Source organism: Cupressus sempervirens, chromosome 2, assembly GCF_028749045.1.
Source record: "Cupressus sempervirens isolate cs-2001-9-10 chromosome 2, ASM2874904v1, whole genome shotgun sequence".
NCBI classification, from domain to species: domain Eukaryota; kingdom Viridiplantae; phylum Streptophyta; class Pinopsida; order Cupressales; family Cupressaceae; genus Cupressus; species Cupressus sempervirens.
This window is the reverse complement of record NC_143119.1, coordinates 429,898,260-429,920,353: the sequence shown is the minus strand read 5'-3', so window position 1 is coordinate 429,920,353 and position 22,094 is coordinate 429,898,260. Positions and strand designations below refer to the sequence as shown.

Genomic DNA, 22,094 nt, shown 5'->3' with positions numbered 1-22,094 from the left:
ACTTGCACACATGCAGTTCTTAAAAGGTCCTTGAGTTACAAACATTATATGGTTTAAAATTTAGTTTTCTTTTAAGGTATATGTTCATTTATGTTTTAGGACTTTTATATATATGTAGACATGTACATACATGTTTAATTTTATTAAAACAATTTAGATACAAGTTTTTTAATTTTGTCAAATTGTACATCCATATGTTAATATAAATTTCAAGTTTATTAAATGTCATACATTTTAATTTTAATTTTCAGGTTTACACATTATACATGCACCTACATACATTGACATAGCTGATCAACAACCTTCTATCCCCCCCGAGCAGCCTGTCCCCCTCGAGCAGCCTATACCCGGGCCCGAGCAACCTATCCCAGGCCCTGAGCAGCAACCTATCCCCTTGAGCAGCATCATGTCCCCCGTGATCAGCTACCTATCCCACCTTAGGAGCTCTATGATCGCACTAACCAAGAGATTCATAGACTTCAGGAATCCCTGACTAGTGGCACATGCTCTAGTGTTTATAGTGGTACATGCCAGAGTATCTTATGCAGCCTAACATTTATTCAAGATGAGATTCATGGTGCTGCCCCATATTTTGCACATACTATACAGACTGTCCTTGACAATAAGAGACGAGAGATCTCCTCTAGTCTTTCACTCCAAGAGGTGTAGGGTTTGGTGCCCAAAGATGTCCTGAAGAGTGAATGTTTCCCTCATTATCTTTCACAAAAGTATGTGAAGGGGTATTCTCCCCTTAAGTGTACAGATCCACAGATGGCTGCATTGATATACCCACGCTTCCTTGCTTTCCATGGTCATTATCCAAATAACGACCAAATTACACTCTATTTTGCCCGACAGCTTTATGCAGAGGTTCGCTTATGCAGGGCAGTGAACTACACAGATTTACCAAGACATTTAGGATAGGGGCATGGTAGACTGGCTAATAGGCAGCCAGGTCATCGCCCACTGGCACATAGATTGATTGTTAGAGAGAGGGCACCTACTATTTCCCCTATGTTAGGTCCATCAGCTGATGATGCCATGCATAGCACTCAGTTACGTGGGGTCCTTCAGGGAGTTGGAGAGATTGTAGCATCTGTCAGATCTATTTCGAGTGATGAGGTTGGTTAGTATTTGATGTCTCGTCTGTGTTCCAGATCATCATCCTATGCTTCATCTTCAGGAGACTTGTACAATACAGCAAGCATCCCTTCAGTGGCTAGTTTAGAGGGTCTCACTAGAGTGTTGGCACGAGATACTATGATTGGTCTGGCTGAGGATCTATTAGATACATATAAATTTGTATCAGAGCATCTTAGCATACCCATATCAGATGTTCGAGGTCGTGTCCATGGTAGTACTAGGACACATCCTCAGCCATATTCCTCTCATCGATCAGGTAGTGGTCATGGTGGTAGTGCACATGATGATCCATCTACTGACCACTCTTTTGCTCCAGAGAGCCATATACATATCACAGACCCTTCAGCCAGTGTTACAGTGTAGGCTCAGAGTTCAGGTGTGGGCCTTGATGATGTTGATTTGAGCTTGTCGACCACAGGATGGATGGACTTGTTGACACGTGATGAGTCTACTTCTATGCCATCTCATCTACATAGTCCACTTGGCTCGTCATTATTAGGACATGTGCCAGTCACTAGTTATGGGGCCCGCGTAGATGCAGAGATTGGCCTTGATGCGACGCAGCGAAATCTGGATGCATTAGTGGACGCGATCGATGCTAGGCAGTTCAAGTATTATCAGATGACACCATCTACACAGGTAAATTTGTTTTTGTTCATGTTAAAATTTCAATCATTTCAAACTAATTTAATTTAGACATGTGCATGTGTGCACATGTATGTATATCATGCACGTAGATTCAAATGTAATCATGTAGAGAAATTTTAATTTGATGTGTTGCATGTGCACATGTACAATGTAGGGGGACATGCCTCTTTTTACTCCAGCTTTGATGCCAGATCGTGTACGTCGTCGAGACTCATTGGATGATGTTAGTAGTGGACTGGTAATGTTTATTTATGTTTTGATTATGTGTACATGTATTTCAATATCGCTTTCTCTTGATTAAATGTATGTATGTATTGATATCACTTTCTCTTGAATTTATATATAGGGGTCAACACATCCTAGTGAGCACCTTGATACTAGTCAGTCTTCAGAGCGCGTTGTGAGGAGGCATGGCAATGTTAGTCCTGCACCTGATGATCTATAGTTTTTTTTATCTAGATGATTTGTTGCAGACTTTCATCCAGAGAGACATTCATATATATTAGATAGACACTTTATATACACACATGATGCATGTTATATTTATATTTGATTTGATATAGATGTACCTGGATTTACCTGTCTACATGTGTGCACGCTATTTATATTTGATATTATCTTCTGATAGATCTCTAGATAGATGCATGTTTTTGTTATTTGTTCTCGAGATGATTGATACATGTTACATTATGTTGTGGAATCTAATGTATTAAATGTTCAAGTATCAGGTAATTAGTTGTACATAATTCCTAACTCGAGTAAATCTATAGAACTGATCCCTTTTATTTGTACACATATGCTAGAATTTTATTCCCTTAAGCCCAATGTTCTAAAATTCAAGTCCAACTTAAAACATGTGTACATGTTCAAAATTTAGTTTAAACAAATTGCAATTTGAACTTGAAAGCTCACATGTCAAGTAATTAGTTAAATCAAAAGCTCACATGTCCTAAAATTGAAAGCACATGTCCTAATTAGTTAAATTGAAAGTGTACATATGTTCTAAAATTGACAAGTTAAATGAAATAGAAAGTTCAATATAATAGAAAGTTAAATGAATTCAAGACATTGAGTTAAAAAAATGAAAGAGTAAAAGTTTAATTTAGAAAATTAGTTATTGGACACCAAATTTCAAATTGATCAAATAATTGTTCAACCAAATTTGAAATAGTTTGAACCAAATTTCAAATTGTTCTTGAGTTACATTTCAAATTTTAATCATAGTGAAATTTTAATTCAAGTACACATGTATCCTAGAATTTTATCCCCTTAAGCCCAATGTTCTAATTCAAGTCCAACTTAAAACATGTACATGTTCAAAATTTAGTTAAACAAATCGCAATTTGAACTTGCAAGCTCACATGTCCTAAAATTGAAAGCTCACATGTTAGGTAATTAGTTAAATTGAAAGCTCACATGTCCTGAAATTGAAAGCACATGTCCTAATTAGTTAAATTGACAAGTTAAGTGAAATAGAAAGTTCAATATAATTAATTTTACAAACTCCTAATTTCATCCCCTTAAGACAAGTGGTGCTCAAATTTCTTTCCCTCAAGGTGCACATGTCAGGTAATTAGTGTACACACATACATATAAGTTCATAATTTCTATAAGTAGTTACTTTAGAAAATTCAAAATGAAAGAGTAAAAGTTCAATTTAGAAAATTAGTTATTCCACCAAATTTCAAATTGATCAAATGATTGTTCAACCAAATTTCAAATAGTTTGAACCAAATTTCAAATTGTTCTTGAGTTACATTTCAAATTAGGAGTTGTTTCTATCTCATATCAAGTGGATCAGCTCGTTCTTGGATAACATTTAATATTTTCTCATGATCATCAATATGGAGCCTCCACTTACATATTCTAGGTCCTTTGACTGGATGAAGAGTTAGACCAGTGGCAATAACATGGTTACTATATTGATATACCTTATTGTTAGGTTGATAATTGGTGAAATGAATCCCATTTTTAAGTACTTTTATTTGCTTCAAATATGTTCCTTGTACAACAATAGAACCTAGACATGTACACATTTAAAAAATACATCAATCTTGAATTTAAGTCAAAGAATTTGAATTCATTAAAAACATGTAGATACTTGACATACACACACACACACACACACACACACACACACACACACACACACACATATATATATTTCAACTATATACTAACCTGTGGGAAAAATAATTTCATCACTTATTTCAGTCTTTGTTAGCTTCTCTCTTTCCATGGTGCAACGTAATAAATAATAGCTAGCACCTTCTACATTTTTCGATTCTGCCATGACTGCAAAAACATTTCCTACACAAACTTATATATGTCAAAATTTCGGATACACGTCATTTACATAAGTACATATATATATATATATATAATAAAATTAACCAAAATTATGAAAAATGTATACATGTACATGATCCAGGCATATATATATATAGTTCATACATACCAACTCTGATCAATCCTGAAATATGGTTATAATCACTAGAAATCAATGGAATATCATCATAGTTTTCGTCCTCAAACTCATTCGTATTAATAACATCTAGTGGCACCAAAGTCCATTCACCCACATATCCACGTTCTTGATTAATGCAACCACCATAGTCTTCATCAATACAATTAGGACAAAAACATGAGTATTATCTTGTGTACAATGACCACACATTACTATTTGTACTCATAAGTGAATGCAAAGATCGTGTCTTCTCTACCCTCTTGCATGCATGCATTGATCTTCTATCAACACCTGAATGTACACAAGGTCCATAATTTAGTTAGAGATCATCTAAGGTAACATATTAAATATAAATATAAGATTCAATTTAAAAATATGAACAAATTAACTTATATATACTTGATACCTCCCAAAACACTCTAAATGGTATGACTCGATCTGCTTGTGATGATGTGTTATCTATATTTGTTGGCACCGAAAAATGTGTTTTGCACCACTCAACCACATCATGCGCATTATTAATGTGATATCCTTTATAGTCCATTTGATACTTTCTTAAAGCACGTTTGATACAAGCTCCTGCACCATCATGCTCACCCTTTCCATGTCCACTCTCAAAAAAACTCCAAATGTGTGGTATATTAAGGTATCGATGATATCTACATAATGCATAAAATGGTCTAGCTGAGTTAAATTGTGTTGCACATCCATTTGACCATACAAAATGTTTTTCTATTTTAATGTTTTTGTTTTTCAAATATTCAAAAAATGTCTTAAAACAATGTTCCACAAAATGTGTGTCATGTTCTTTGTCATCACTAATATAAAAGTGATACTCTTTTTTAATGACTCGTGCTTGATCTGTACTTTCCACACCATCCAGATCAATTTGTGCATGTTGATAAGACACTTGAACCATAATAGTAACTTGCTCTGTATAGTAGTATTCCGCTTGAAGTTGTTTTTGAGATACAAAAGAGTAATTCTCTACAAAGTCAACAACAAATAGAATTGTTCCGAGTGGGAAAGTTTCTCTTAGTGTTTGAAATTGTTCTGCTTGCCACTTAGCAAAAAATGCATGACGTATATATGGTTGAATCAATTTACAAAAATTTGACATAAATTCTCCATTCGATATCTCATCCTCTACATATTCTAACCTTGTTGATTCTTTTCCAGTTTTTGTTTCTGACTTTATGTACTTATATCTCTTACATTTTAGCATCCTTGTCGTATTAGTATCTTCTTCTCTCAAAGGAAATTTAGTCAAGTTACCACATGTTTCACAAGTTCCTCTTATGCAATCTATTTCACCTATTCCACAATCATTTGGTTTGTCACATAAGATTGATGTTATGAATTGACTCGGTCGTTTAGGAAAAGTATTTTGAGAAGTTCCACCACTTTCTTCTATCATCTTTTGAAACCCTTCATAGTATAGATCAAATTCAACATGATATCGACAACAACATGTTTCAAAATATTTATTTATCTTCACAAAATAGGGCTTCAATCTTTCAAACATTGTTTGTCCAATCTTTATGTTAGGATTTAAATTACAAAATGAGAGATACAATTCATGTTGAGTGACATCCAACCAATGTTTTGCGTGTTGAATATATTCCTTAGGCCCAATCCTTTGCTTGATGATATCTCTTCTATTTGGTGAAGGACGAGTATTATCAATCCAAAATTGAATAACTAAGTTCTTAACTGTTTCCCCAATCATGTCAAATTGAGGAGCTCTACACATTAGTGCCCAATTGCCTTCTAATGTACTATCATTCAAATTGTTTCTCCTTTTCAGATAATGTAGTACTATCTTCTGACTATACCCAAAATGAGATGATAATGAAGATATCTGTCTATTTTGGGATGTTTTCTTATTTAAAATAGATGTCAGTATCACTCTTCGTGCAATGGATTTATCTGCAGATCTAGTTTTTTTCCCAATGGAATGTAACCCTTCCTTAACACTTTCAACAATATCTTTTTCTAGTTTAGAAGTCCTCCTCTTTTTTATACTTGTATCTATACCCAATAGTCTTAGTGGCTCTTTTAATTCATCTTTAAGAAGTGAAATTGATAATAGTTGAGTTTTCTCCACTGTTGATAGATTCTCAAATTGTGCAATTATGTCTTTAGACTTTTTATTCAATTTCCTCTTCGTAGTATGTGTAGGTTGATTATCATATTCTCTCAATTTTTCCACATCCATTTCAATTAAATGATCTATGTTTCTATGATTAATTTTTCTCTTCAATCTTTGAGCTAAATTAACATTCTCATTTGTTGTTTGATCTCGAGCTGCACAAGAAAAAATGAAACAAAGTCTTAAGATACAATCTCTTTAGGGGACATATATGTACATACATATATACATGTTTAACTTGAGTGAAATACTATGTACTTGATTAAATTATCTAACCTTCAGATGGTCCTTCTTCAATATCCATTGCTTCATCTTCAATTTCCTCATGTCCAACATTTTCATCATCTACTAGAGTTGCATGTGCACGATATAACAAATAAAATCAAGTAAGTTTATAAGTGGAAATATGGCTCACTAAATTTAAAAATTAAAGATATAAAGTTTGATAGAGACCTAGAATTCTAGAGAGATCTATATTATATACTTGCAAGAGATGCACATGTACCTGTTTGAACTTGGGATGAACCTTCTCCAATGTCAGTAGGTTGTCCTGGTTGACTACATCCTAAATAAATTCATTTATTTAAATTTAATCATAATCTAATAAACCTTAATGGACTATAAATTATTAACATAATTGAATAAACAAGGTAATAATATTTACCCTAAGGACTAATATGGACATAATTGAATAAACCCTAATGGCCTAAATATGAACATAATTTCAAATAAACTCTTAATATTAAGTTAATCTAGTAATGCATATCATATTCCTAATTAGATTTAAACCCTAATCCTAACTAAATAAACTAATTAAATATATTGGAAAAAAGATTGTGCATGTGTACCTAATCTAAGATAGTATCTTGCTAGCATTTTTTGACGATTTTCATCTTCTTGTTCCTTATTTCTTCTTCGTGCATATTTACTTGCTGTTTTATCTTTATTGCCCATGTCATAAATTCTTCATCCAAAATTTGAAAATAGGTTGAAGTTTGTCAAATATTTCTTTCTTCCCAATTCAAAAGCCAATAACTTGATTTCACATAAATGCAAATTGTAAAAAATGAAACTCATATTTATATACAGTTTTTTTTTTTAAAAAAAACCTCCTTATTAGCTGACTAGGGAAAAACCCTAAGGAGCCGACTAGAGAAACACCCCTATGGTCGGAGCATGTAGCTTGCAATTGTTTGATATTATCATTTAGGCCTTTGATAATATTAAGGCTTTGGTTAGGAGAGCTGTGGAGAGATCTCTCCATCCTATACATTCTCTTATCTATCTCAGTAACCCTGGTATCCAAAATGCTAATTCTTTCAGATCCGTCATCCCCTTCCTTCCTTTCTAGGCCTTGCAACCTGTTCTTTATCTCTTCCATTTCATGGAATATCCACTTGATTGTTCGAAAGTTATCCACCATGTTGTTGTGAGCATTTTTGAGGAGATTCATCCCCACCTCCCTAGCATTGTCATTAAGAACCACCATAGTTGGATCAATAAGTTCCTCCAAATGGATTCTACCATCGTTTCCCTCCAAGACCTTGGGCTGGATACTTTCTCTCACAATGCCCATTTTTGTAGTTTGAGTTTCAAAGTTCCTCTAGACCATTTTCCGGCCCTTGGAGCCAAAAGAAAAGGTTGTTTTCTTCATGCCATAATCCTCATTTCTCTCCTTCTAGGCATTTAGAGGGGTTTCCTGACCTTTGCTAGAATCCTAATTAACTTCAATATTAATTCCCCTTCTCCTCTTGGCCGAGCTTTCCACCTTCCTACGAACTGGGACTTTGCTAGTTCCCTCCTCTTTCACATTAATCTCCTCCCATGTATCCATCCCCTCATCCTCCTCATTATAATCCTCAGTAGAATTTAACTCAAACTTGATAATTTTACCCGCCGAGCCTTTCCCAACCTTTTTCTTTTTATTTTTTCCCAAATCCTTAATTATCTTGGCCACCTCCTCTTCATCACTTGAATGAAGCCCAACACTATCCTCAATATTAGATGGGAGATAGGAGCTTTCTGTATCCTTCAAGGACTCCACTTTATGGGCAATAGATTTGCCACGGGTTTGAGCCTTAAAGTGCTCATAAATATGAAACATAGGGCTAGTGATGAGATGAATAGGTTGGATTACTAATGATTTTCTATATTGGCCGAGTGGATTTATGAGTTGAATAAGTTGTTAAAAATTGAATTTGTACATATGGACCTAAGGATAACTAATTCACCCCCCCTCTCAATTATTCTAATAATTCTAACATTTACAACATCCCACAACTATTCACACATAAACAATAAGAATATGTGCATGTGATAGATTTTCTATTTGAAATATGTGCTTACTTGAAAAGAATAACATTGCACAAATATTAGGAATCACTGCAACTCACACTTATAATATAAAATGTAAAAGGGAATTTGTCGCAAAATAACACTCACCAATTTGCCACCACAGAGTTTGATAGGCCAAGAAGCTTGTCTATTATGTCGATTTCTAACTTCGTTGACAACTAACATTCAAAGTGATTAGATGGTTCTAAACAATTTCAACAACATTCAATCCCAATTAAGGCAATGTCACAGTGTTCCTAGATAACTTTATTAAATGTTTAGCTATTCTCTCACCTGTCTACCTAGATGATTGTACAGAGAGGTGAAATTTGTACAAATATTTGAAACTGTGAAGTAAATGTTAAACCTATATAGTACGTAACTACTGCAAATTGCACGAGAAAAAATAAAGTCACAAAAGGCCTCAACCTTTGTCTTTTCAACTTGCCAATCAATTCCTTTGTAAATTCAGATAAGTTGGGGTGACTTCAATGCAAAACTAGATTTGATACTACCAACAATGCATTCCTTTGAACAAATGACATGTTAATTGTTATTTTCTCACTAGTTTAAAAAAAATCTTGATCACTTCTTAGATAATTTCAAAGCACTATCCAAAAGAAATAGGGAATATCCAAAACAATGACTGTTCAATGCACACACGAAAGAAAAAAGAAGAAATAACAAATGTCTAAAATCAAAAAGTTATTTCTAGAATAAAAATGATAGACTACTATAATTATTTATAAAAATTCTTTGACTAAATAGATGATTTCAAAAAATAAATTGACATCAATGTGACATTGTCTACTACGTACCAACTTATTTAGCACTGTCTACATAGCAATTTATTTGAACATTAGTAATATATTGCTAACAAATAATGGTATTTTAGCATATATATGTTAGCTAATTATAAGTATTTGCAAATTACTAATATGTATTAATACAATTAGCTAACACATACGCAACATATTATTGTTTGTTAGCAATATGTTTTCCATTAAGATACAAATAAATTGTTGGATAGAGAGCGCCCAAAGATGCAAGCCCTAGTTCTTTGTGGCTACCAACCCTAGTAGAATTTTATGAATTTGATGCTGATTGTAAGCCAACTTTAAATTACAGAATGGAGATGTCGGAAAACCCTAACCCTAATTCTCGAGTTGCTTTTACCATACAGATGTCGGAAAACCCTAACCCTAATCATGGATCGTCACCGCTTTAGAGCGCGCGGTGCGCTTGACTCATGGCATTCTGGTTTTGCCGCTGTTCTTGCCTGTATTGGCAATCGGAGTTAACACAGAGGCACGAAGATAAGTTGACGATTCCAAAGAGCTTTATAGACGATGGATCCCTCTTATTTTCATTGCTGTAAATCTGTAGGCAAATTAGGTTTTTAATGTTTTGTTTAAAATAGTTGAGTGTGGAATCGCAATCGGGTTTTTTTCTTCTAGGTTTAGATTCTTGTGCGGATGATGCAAATCCTGTGCGTCTGATTTTTATTGATGCATAAAAATTCGAGCTTTTTAAAACTGACGCACAAACTAGTTGTAAAGTTCCGTACACTTAGAATGTTTGCTGCTCCTTTCCACATATTTGATGGAAATTCGGTTTGTCAAGAAGACAAATGCAGAGGATGTGCTTTAACAATCCAACACCTATGTTAATTTGAGGAAAGTTACGACTTGTGAGTGCTGATGCATTTTCTTCTTGATTTTCAATTATTCGTTAACTCCTGGGTGCCTTATGTGAAGGGAAGTCTTGATCCTTGGGCGTTTTCATTGATTGGTTCTCAACTTATGTATGCATTTTTCGTGTCGCTTCGGTGATTATCTTTTCTTTTGTTTGTTTTTATTGCTTCTATGAAGTATTTTTTGTTATTGAATAGACAGGGAGATGCAAGTAGGTTGAACTTTATGAAGTATTTTTTGTTATTGAATAGACAGGCAGATGCAAGTAGGTTTAACTTTAGCTCAATATTAGGTCGTTTGTAGATATTTATTTCTATATTCTGTTCTGTTTTCCTTCGAAGTCCATATCCTCTTTTTGTCTTTCCATATATATTTATGTTTACCAGATATCAAGAAGCAGTGATGGGTTCTCAAGGACATAGCTTTGTTGAATACCCATTTAATTTAATGGGTTGTGGAATCTGATCATAGAAAATTAAAATATTAATATCAATTTGAGCAATTAATGTTATCTGGTGACAAGATAAATAAAGGTTCCTAATATCAGTATTATGTTTGCCTTTTTATTGTCGGGCTTTTTGTTACTTCAAATCTGTTTGGAATTCCTATATTTACACCTGTGCGATAAAAAGCCCTCTAGGGCACAAGAACCATGACCAGAGGGGCCATGGACATGGATAGGGTTCAAGAGTTACATCACACACTTGTTCTTCGAAACTAATTACATAGAAATAGTTGTTTCTAGTAAAGGCTTACACCGCCAAAGTATTTTTCAACAGCGAGCATTATCAATACCAACATCTGAGCTAATAATATCAAGAGCAGGAAGAGCAAGAGACATTAGCAATAGAAGCTAGCTCCCATGTTCTCATAATCATTTTTGTCAACACGCCTTCTATGTAGTAAATTCTACCTGATTTTCTTGAGGGAAGCTCAAAATCTCACTAGAATCATTCTTATTAGAGTTCAAAAACAACTTGCTCATGCTTCTTAGGCTGATTGCTTGCATATCCACTTTCAATAATTGCCTGCATATCCACTTTCAATAAGAAACTAAAAGTAAAGGACAATCATTATTGGTGGTCCTATTCATTTCATCCTCGTGTGCAATTGCTTGTAGCAGAGTAAGCAGTGACACTACAATCAAAGGAAGAGTAGTCTGGGAGAACATCTTATAGACACTGTTCTTACTGGAGTTTTTTGTCCAACCTAAAATTTGCATGCAGTACTTATGTTTTCTATAGCTGTCATGAGGTGTAACTGCGCTTCGCTGCTTAACTTCTTGGATAAGGACCAGTAGGTTACAAGGCTAAAATGCATGATGTAAGTAAAAACATAGACAGAGCGAAACCTAGAAATAAAACTTCAATACTGCCTCGCATTATACAACCTAACTGAATTGAAATCATTTTTCATATGAATAAATTAACTCTAATATTATTACCAGAAATTATACCTTTGTTCATTTTCCCTTCGTTGAGAAATAGAGCAAATCTAACCAGTACAACTTAAATATAACATTATAAATCAGGAAACTACTGGGTACACTGTATACATCAAGCAGTCCGAACTGACGATGTTTCAACAGCAACACAGGTAATCCCTATGAAATGTCTTGTCTACACTCAAAACAATTAATTAAGGCAAACCAAATGCCTAAAGTGAATTAATCTTGCTCGGGTTATAAACCTTGGCGCTTTTGATTCCTTGTCAAAGAAGATTTTTACGTCTTCCCCATCCGGAGCAGACAGCACCAGTGAGACATTACCTATAAAGCTGCTTTGAGTGGCAAAAAGATGAAGAACATCAATGAGTACATTCTTCATTAAAACCACATAGCCTACACCATCATCAGATAAGGCTTTAATAAACATGCTAAACCAAAGATTCTGTGAAGACACCAACACTTGACATTTAGTCTAAGTAGCCGAATCATCGGGAACGGGTACGGGTACGTGGGTACGAAACGTTGGTACGGCAGAATTCTTTTTAGGTGTTGGGTACGGGTACGGGTACGTCCACATATATATACAAAAAATCTATATATATATAGATAAAATATATGTATGTGTGCTGCTAGAAAACATACCAATATCAAAAACAAATTAAATTTAGAATTTAAATACCAACACATATGCTAGCAGCTAAACAAAACCATTATAAATTCCAGACTTTGAAACATAAGTACTAATTAGCATAAGTAATTAATCTGAAATTCAGTTTTCGATATCAAAAAAGATCGAGCTAGTGTCATGAAATATAGTTATTGTTTGCAATAGAAATAATACTAGAAATCAGTATCACTGATCAGCTCACTAATCAGAACCATATGGGTCATCATCAATAGAAAGATTGTCATTAACATTGACATTAGATGATTGAATCCCACTGGTATTTGCACTAAAAATATGCTGGCTACTTAAATCCTCCATTGGTAAAGCTGGTGCACCAATAGGAAGATCAAAGTCAGTAGACTCCGGTTCTACATCCCATAATTTTGCTGCCCCTTCCTTGTACTCATCAGATTTGTGAGTAAGAAGGCGCAAGTTTGAATGCACATAGACTAAATCCTCAGCTTTGCTTGATGCCAACCGATTGCGCTTCACTGAATGGATGAAGGAGTATGTACTCCAATTTCGTTCAGCTGAAGATGAACTAGCAACCTAATGAAGCAAAGGAAGATCTCATTGGAGTCTCTAAAATTTAAGTAAATCAAATGAGTTTGTTAATTTCAAAATGACAACCAGATTTAGAGTTTATAGTATATACAAACTTACCTGTGATAGAACTTTGATTGCTAGAATTTGGAGGTTTGGCGATTTGTGGCCATTGAGGTACCACCAAGAGTGAGCATCCTTCCTATACTTGTCACGAATAGCAGCAAGAGTATGACCAGTGGATGATACAAAATCAGTAAATTCACTTGTAACTGCATCCTCCATTTCAATATCAGGGAAGAGTTTAGAAATAGCTTTCCTAGCCCCTTCACCTACTTCTGCATCACGATATGGTGGCACCCTTGTTGGCAAAGCAAGAATCTCTTCACTATAATATTTGGGACTCAATGAGAAGGCAAGAAGATGGAGTGGGGTGGTCATTTTGTTCCATCGCTCAACACATATTAATTGCACCTCCTTGAAGAAGGTTTCTTCAGGGTCTTGCTCTTTTGCATTTATGACAGATCTCATATTCTCAATCATTGAGTCTATTCCATCAAAAACCTCCCCCAAGCATGGCTTATCCATGTCAGTAAAGCGTATCATACCTAGGATGGGCTTTGTGAAACTAAGAAGGTATTCTGCACGACTCCACCAAGTTTCATCCAAAATCCTTCTCCTAATATCAATTGCCCTCTCATTATTGGATTGCCTCCATGTGTTCCATTGGTGGCTGATCACCATACTAGAAAGTGCCTCTTGAACCTTCACAAGCCGTCTCAAGACAATTGTATTTGATGCAAATCTAGTCTCAGCAACCTATTTGAAAATTAAAAAAACAAGTAATTAAAAATAAAGAATATGTACATATATAGTTTTGCTGAAATAAATAAGATAATAAGTTATAAACTTATAACTAACGTAAAACATAAAATTGTAGTATTTGAATTTTGGATTACCTTCAATAGCTCCAGGCGCGAGAATGATCTAAAAATGGCTTGGGAGAAGTGGTGGTTCGTTATGAACATTTGGATATCTTGAGCTTCATCATAAACTTGTTTGATCCAAGCTATTTTAGTACCCAACTTCTGTAGCATGAGGTTGAGTGAATGCACGGCACAAGGTGTCCAAAATATATGTGGGAATTGTTTCTCAACTAACATACCAGCTGCTCTACAGTTCTTTGCATTGTCTGTTACAACTTGGACAACATTTTGAGAGCCTACTTCATTAATGCATTCTATGAGAATGTTCGCAATGAATTGTGCATCCTTTACTTCACCCTCACAATCAACAGCTTTTAGAAACATTGCCCCTTTAGGGGACATTGCAATCACATTAATTAAGGGTCCGTTTTTTGCATCCTTCCACCCATCAGAAATAATGGACACCCCTGTTTCTTTCCATGAGGCTTTAATAGGAGCCAATGAAGTTTTTATATGCTTGACCTCCTTTGTCAATAAAGTGGTACGAACCTTCTCATAACCTGGGCCTGTGTACCCCTTTGGAGCTTCATTTATTTTTCTTATCATGTCTTGCCAATAGGGTGATCTGACAACATTGAATGATAAACCGTTTGCATAGAGGCACCTAGCAATCGCTTCATCAGCAATATCTCTATAATCATTACTAAATGCCATCTCCAATGGTCCTCTTGCTCTCTTCAGATTACTAGTCTCATCTTCATTTCTCGTCATAAATGGATGGCTTTCTACAACAATATCAGGAGCAGCACTAGGTGTATAGCTTTGAGATGATGAAGCACGTGACTTCCGTGAGCCCCTTCCTTTGGTCTTCAACAATGGATGCCCATACCTACTTTCAATTCTTGCATCCGCTTCCTCTTGTTCTTTAATATATGCTGCTATTTTAGAAACCGGTGTGGGTACCTTATTTTTTCCTGGACAAGCTTTGATTCCCTTTCCAGGAATCGCACACAAATGCCCTTTCACTCGGCTGTATGAACTTGTATACTGCACATCACATCCGGGACATATCCAAATACATGTCCCTCCACCAGGAACATGTTCTAATATGTTCACATGCCTCCATAATGGTGAAGCTGGGTCGACAGTAAATGCAGGAGTAGTGTCTGCCATGTTAAATTTGAATAACTGCTAGCACCCTGCAATTCATACAAGAATAACTTTTAAAACAGATAATTTAATTTCAATAGTAAAATAATAAAATTTGAAATAAATAATATTTAATATACTTATTTAGCATTTAGTATTTACTAATAGTAATAGTCTAATATATATATATATATATATATATATATATATATATATCATATATGTTTATAAAAATATGATTATTTTAGTGTTTATAAACCTGTATATGATATACTATAAACTCTATCATATTTATAAACTCACTAAATGATATACTCTAAACTATATATAGTATATCCTTTTTAAATAAACTATATGATATACTATAAACTCAAGTTTATAAATTATAAACCTTATCATATTTCTAATGATAAATATATAATTTAATAAACATGTATTTTTGAACCCGAAAATGAAATAATAATTTTGAAACTATGGTAGTAAAAATTAAAACTATCCTTGAAAACGAATGAAACTGTGGCAGTAAAAATTTTAAAAAATCCATGGTCGAAAATGGAGTCGGAAAAACCAGATGGTCGCCGACTTGCCTGGATAATGGTCGCGTCACGTTGTTGAAGGTCGCAGTTTGCAAACATAGGTCGTGGTTGAAGATCGCAGACACAGGTCGAGGTAGAGGTCGCATTAATGGAGGTCGTCCGCACAAATGCAAGAGAGTTGCAAACCCTAGACTCGGCAAACACAAACGCACGTAGGAGAAAATAAAACGCGGCCGCGCGAAGTGAAAATAACCCAAAAAAAAGCCGCGCCGCGTTATGTTTACGAAGATATTTTAGGGTTTTACGCGCGGTCAAAGTCAAGGAGTCGACTTGGAGTCGACGTGGAATCACCATGTCAGCACAGAATCGCTTTGAAATGAAACGAAATGAAAATCCGATTCTTGTTCGTGCCCACAGTCGATTCCCCTCGGTTTCTGATTCCGAATCGACTCGTACCCGGAAACGATGGGCTGGGGGGAGCGATTCGGCTACTTAGCATTTAGTTAATAAAATTGAAGGAAAAAGAATCGTTTACAGATGCGTTGTTATAAAAATCACACTGCACGTCTTAAACATTCTCAAATTCCCATTCTATCTATGATATAGAACTAATCATCTCATCGTAGCATCTACTTAATTAAGGTCAAGATGATTAACTTTGACTACCAAAGAAAGCAAAAGAAAGGAGGCAGCTAATTTCTTTTAGTTTTTTCTTTGGAGTGGGAGGTGTGAGTGCATGGTTTTTGGGTGGAGGGGGGCAGTGTGGCAGCAATTGTGTGTCTGATTTTAATGTTGTTGGTGTGCAGGGATTTCCTGACAAAAAAAGAAAAAGAAGATTGCTCTAGAAAAATAATTTGCATATTTAATTCTTGTTGTGTTGTAGACCAGTTAGTAATCACTTCTGTGATTGTATTATAGCTTGTGAAGTCTGCCTATGTATGTAAGCAGATTTCTGAGTTAACGGGTTATTTCTTTTTGTGAAGGTCAATCGAGTACATTTGATTTTATATCTTCATGTTATTTATTTATCATTTGGCATTGTTTAGAGGATTGTGTTTAATTTTCTTTTGCATCAGTAATATCAGAACTAGAAGATTCTAAGTGTGCAGGCAGAATTCGGCAGAGGGAGATGCTTATCAGCAGGATTGAGCTTACGGATGTTGTGAGAATCGATGCAAGAAGAGGCCCATGTGGTTGGGGTAGAGTTGGATCTAGAAGGGGAGGAAGAAATCCTCCAAATGTTCCCTACATTGATAATTTTAGCGACTTCATTAGGCATTAGGCAGGTTGAAGCCATAAAAAATTAAAAATTAAAAATCAGAAGAGGGTTTGTTCAGTGGAGAGAATCTGAAAGTGAAGATGATGAGATTGGAGAAATACCTTTTGCTAAAGCATTGCCGGAGATTGAGAAAAGGCCGAAGGTGGAAGTTCCTTTCTTCAATGGGTACCTTGATCTAGAAGAATTAATAGTCTGGATCTATGTCAAGGAAGAGTACTTAAGAGTTTGAAGAAATATGTTTGAAGAAATAGAGGATCTAGAAGAATTAATAGAGAGTTTGAAGAAATAGAGGATCTAGAAGAATTTATAGTTTGGATATATATCAAGAAAGAGTACTTAAGTTTGGTTTCTGGAATTTAAAAAATCAGGATTTTTACAAATCTTGGTTTAGCCAAATCAAGGTTTTGCAAATCTTCATTCCGATTTTTGAAATTTTACTTGAATCCGGAAGATGTGTGTAAAGACACATTTTTATGCGTTAAGTTTGGAGTTGAAAGCAAGTTTCAAAAAGCAGTCCAATCTATTGTTTTTGCAATTCCTACTTGCTAGTAAGAAGTTGGAAAACCTGGTTTTGAGGCAAAATTGGAAGTTCGGTATGCGAATTCCATTTTGCCAATTTTGAAACAAATGCAAAAATTTTCAAATCCAAATTTTGAAAAAGCCAATTCCTGTCATCTTCCAGAAACCAAACAGAGTTCAAAGAAATAGAGTTTAAAGAAATATGTTTGAAGAAATAGAGGATCCAGACAAAGTGAGGTTTGCTAAAATAAGACTAAAAGGACATGCAAAAATTTGGTGGAAGGAGGTACATATTGGAAGAGGAAGGGTCGGAAATAGGATAAAATGGTGAAAATGATGAAGGCACAGTAAATTCCTATTGATTATGAGTTGCAAAGCTTGAAACAAGGGAGTAGGACGGATATACGGATTTCACAAAATTCTTACCAGAAGATGTCATTATGAAGCAGTATGAAGCAGACAAGGATAAAATGGCTTGTTAAATAAATGGGGGCTATGACCAAGCATTCAAGAAGATTTGGAAGTAATACAAATTTATACAATACAGGAGGCATTTCAATTTACCCTAAAATTTGAAGAAAAGTTAAACAAAAGATTTGAAAGTAAACGAAAGAGGAAAGGCCAAGATGAAAAGAAAAGGGGAAATCATATGGAGATTGAGTTGAAGTCTCAAACCTAAAAAGAATGACGACCATGGCTGCAATAAAAATCAAAGGAATAATGATTCATATCCCTGTGAACAAGATTATAGAGGATGAGGAAGATCGGGTAGAGGGTTTGGAAGACAAAATTACACGATAACCTGTTTTAAACGTGGAAGAGAAGGACGCAAAGCATACGAGTGTTCAGGAGATGGCAATAGAAAAGGAAGAAATGAAGGAAAAGTCAGAGGAACAAATGTAAATGAGGAAGTTGGATCTACACAATCAGAGAATTAAGAGTCATTTTGAATGAATCAATTCAAAGATAGAACCTATATAGAGCAATGAGGAAGTTGAATCTACACAATCAGAGAATTAAGAGTCATTTTGAATAATCAATTCAAAGATAGATCCTATATAGAGCAAGATGCAAGTGTTGAGACAAGGTATAAGATGTCATTATTGATGCAGGAAGCATTTCAATTTGCTCTAAAATTTGAAGATTAGTTGAACAAAAGATTTGAAAGTAAACAAATTGAGATGAAGTCTCAAATCTAAAAAATTCATAAGAATGACAACCGTGGCAGCAATAAAAATTGAAGGAATAATGTTTCATGGTTGTCAATAAAAATTGAAGGAATAATGATTCATATCCTCGCGAACAAGAATGAAGAGGAAGACCGGGTAGACCAGGTAGACCAGGTAGAGGGTTTGGAAGAGTAAATTATAAGATGACTTGTTTTATATGTGGAAGAGGACATAAAGCATATGAATGTCTGGAAGATGCAAACATAAAAGGAATAAATGAAGGAAAAGCCCCAGTCACAAATGTAAAATGAGGAAGTTGAATCTACATGATGAGATGATGTTTAAAATGGAGAAGTGCTAGTTGCCAGGAGAGTCCTGTCGAATGAACCAATTCAAAGAAAGAACCTGTTTAGAACAAGACGAAGGGTTGAGACAAGGTTTGCAATGTCATTATTGATGGTGGAAGTATAGACAGTCTTGTTTCAGAAGAAATGGAAAGAAAATTATGATTAGAAAGAATAAGGCATGCACATCCATATCAGACTGGTTGTAGGATGATCTAAAAGTTTTGGTGAGTGAACAATGGTTAGTTAAATTTAAGACAGGAGATTACCGTGATGAAGTCTTATGTGATGTTATGCTAATGAATGTCTGGCTGCTTGCATATGTCACTGGGAAGACCATGGCAGTTGGACACGAAGGCAGTGCACTATGGCTATGCAAACACGTACATGTTGAAGGATGCACTTCAACACAAGTTGAAATCCTGCTGAAAAGCTGTGTAAGAAAACTGGAAATGTTTGGTAAATGGAGTTAAAAGAGTTAGTTGCAAGAGATAAAGACGAAGACCCTGGATTACTTATGCAAGTTGCAGCAGTTATGATTGTATTTCAAAGTGGCAGAATGACAGTTCCAGTAAGGGGTAAGCGGTAAAATGTGATTTTTGGGGGAACTCGTTGAATCTGATTTGTTTATGGATATAGCATTGGTAGAGGAGACAATCTCGCAACAAATAATACATTGATAGATGAAGTTATAAATGGAGATAAAGATGTACAGGTGAAGGGTGGATTGATGGATGATGTCCTATCTGAGAAAGAGATTATTGGAGTTGAGGGTTTTGAAATTAATAGTTTGTTGCCCGTGGTTTTGTTTCGAACAATGACGTGGATGAAGAAGAGGAAAAATTTGAAGTAAAATAATGTCTTTTGGAAGACATGAATGAAGGACATTATGTTGCGGGAGGGGAAGATGATGAACAAATTGTTGCAGCGATCTCAAGGAAAAATTTATGCAGAAATTCGATTATAATTTAATTTACTGAAGAAGATAACTTTCAAGTGAATGAGTTTTCAGAGTATTCAAAGTGCATATTGGTAGGAGTTGGATAATATGAAAAGAGGGAGAAAGAGAAGAAATTTAAAGGTGGAAGAGCCATCAAATTACAGAGGAAACTTGAAATAGCACATTGAGAGATAAGACAAAGATGCGGGTTAAAAAAAGCATTTTCATTCATGAAACATTTGAATTTACCATGGGTTTCTGATGTATGGCATCCACGTGGGTAGGAGGAATTAAAAATTCAAACACCCCTTCTTCAGTGGTAGGCAATGAATGAACACATTACATGAATAATCTAATATAAGTAAACAATGAACATGCATAACTGCTGTTCAGTAACATATGCAGAGGGCCGAGGGCCATTCTAATTAATTTGTTGCAGGTTGCCTTTTGTTTTATTTTGGAGGGGGAGTGAGTGAGTGCATGGTTTATGTGGGGGAGAGAGGGAGTATGTGGTAGCAATATTGTGGGTGATTTTTATGTTTTTGGTGTGCATGGATTTCCTATAGAAAAGGAAATGCAGATTGTTTTAGAAAAATAAATTATGTAATCCATTTTTGTTGTTAAATGCCGTTGTAATTGTATTTCAGCTTCTGAAGTTTGCTAATGTATGTTATCAGATTTTTGAGTTAATGGATCATTTCATTTTGTTTAGTTCAACGGAGAAACCAGAGATTTCTGTATCTGATTTCATCTCTCCTTAACCACATTTATTTATCATTTGGCATTGCTTTTTTGGATAGAGGTTTGTGTTTAAGTTCCGATTGCATCAAAATAATGAAATTTTGTGATTACTACTCACCTAAAAGTAAAAAGAGAACAAATCTGATGCAGATTCCAAGTAAATGGCAATCTGTGTTGACAATTTTATTCTAGTTTATTGGCATCTCTCCGACATTGTAGAGTTCAAAAACATCGCTTATGAAACTGATGAGTAATAGCAAACTTCAATAAGCATTGCAGTAGGATAGAGATGGTTCTAGTTTGGCATATATACCAGACTCAATTTTGCTGAAAATAGATGGTTCTAGTTTGGCATATCATAATATCATATCAGGAGCATTTATTTGTTGACAGAATAATTTCAAAGGAATGTGTCTTGTGATTTTCAAGGCTTGAAGGATATGTGCAAAAAGAAATGTGGATAAGGTTTTAATAAAATTTCAAAGAATTGGTAGGCATAATGCCAAATTCAGCCTTAACCAACTTCCATCCAGCGTAAGAAAAGTATCAATCAACAGGTTATGGTTACCATAGAACAAACAAGAGTTCGCAGGGTTTAATAGAAAAGAAAGAAACAAGCAAGTCATTCAGAGGGGAAAGGTTAAAGAACATTACAAGACATGGATGGAGATGGGAAACAATTGGCAGTTGGTAAAATCGAGGGAGAAATTTGAATGGGCACATAGTCAATTCTGTCAATAAAAGAATGCATGATTATAGAAAGGCATTTAACCTTGTAATGTTGTTTTCAATTGTAGATTCCCTTCATGGGATCAGTACGGAAACGTAATAGGGAGATGTAGATCACTTCCAAGTTGGTTTGCTTATGAGCTTTGGGGTCAAAGGAATGTTGGCATGTTTTTTTAAGTTGTGGAGGAGAGTCTATTGGTGCCTTATTCTGCGTTCCCATCAAATCCCTAATATGGGCGGTTGTTAGATCCAAATGCAATTAGGATATGTTATTTTTTCAATAGGAATTCATCACGATGATTTTGTTTGATATTGATTGATTTATTTCTCTGATCGTTTGGTTCTTGGAAGATGACAGGAATTGACTTTTTCAAAATTTGGATTTGCAAATTTTTGTGTTTGTTTCAAAATTGGCAAAATGGAATTAGCATACCGGACTTCCAATTTTGCCTCAAAACTAGGTTTTCTAACTTCCTACTAGCAAGTAGGAATTGAAAATCAAAATTTGGTTATATTTTTTAGGGAGTGTAAAAATAATAGATTGGACTACTTTTTGAAATTTGCCCTCAACTTCAAGCGTATGCATAAAAATGTGTCTTCACATGCATATTCCGAGTGAAACAAAAGGGTCAAGTAAAATCCCAAAAATCAGAATGAATATTTCGAA

The 22,094-nt window shown here is 34.9% G+C and overlaps 1 protein-coding gene and 1 non-coding gene across 2 annotated transcripts; one reads left to right on the top strand and one right to left on the bottom strand.

Moving 5' to 3' along the window:
- Window positions 1–10,213: 10,213 nt before the first annotated feature.
- Window positions 10,214–10,289, top strand: LOC149572925 (small nucleolar RNA SNORD36). The gene has a single exon (XR_016360285.1). It is a non-coding gene; the product is annotated as a small nucleolar RNA SNORD36 (small nucleolar RNA).
- A 2,340-nt stretch (window positions 10,290–12,629) lies between these two features.
- Window positions 12,630–21,877, bottom strand: LOC149572924 (uncharacterized). Its single transcript, XM_089814041.1, has 4 exons — window positions 15,758–21,877; window positions 14,055–15,220; window positions 13,216–13,914; window positions 12,630–13,101 (listed from the first exon to the last, which is right to left on the bottom strand). The coding sequence occupies exons 2-4, from the start codon at window positions 15,192–15,194 to the stop codon at window positions 12,754–12,756; spliced, it is 2,187 nt and encodes a 728-aa protein (XP_089670167.1). The 5' UTR covers window positions 15,195–15,220; window positions 15,758–21,877; the 3' UTR covers window positions 12,630–12,753.
- Between the last annotated feature and the right edge of the window lie 217 nt (window positions 21,878–22,094).

Bases quoted from the DNA above. Each gene is read 5' to 3' on its own strand.
- LOC149572924 (XM_089814041.1), bottom strand. From the start codon at position 15,194: ATGGCAGACACTACTCCTGCATTTACTGTCGACCCAGCTTCACCATTA. The intron at 13,915-14,054 runs GTAATCCAAAAT...ATTTTCAAATAG, and splicing joins CGCGCCTGGAGCTATTGAAG to GTTGCTGAGACTAGATTTGC. The intron at 13,102-13,215 runs GTAAGTTTGTAT...TTGCTTCATTAG, and splicing joins CAATCAAAGTTCTATCACAG to GTTGCTAGTTCATCTTCAGC.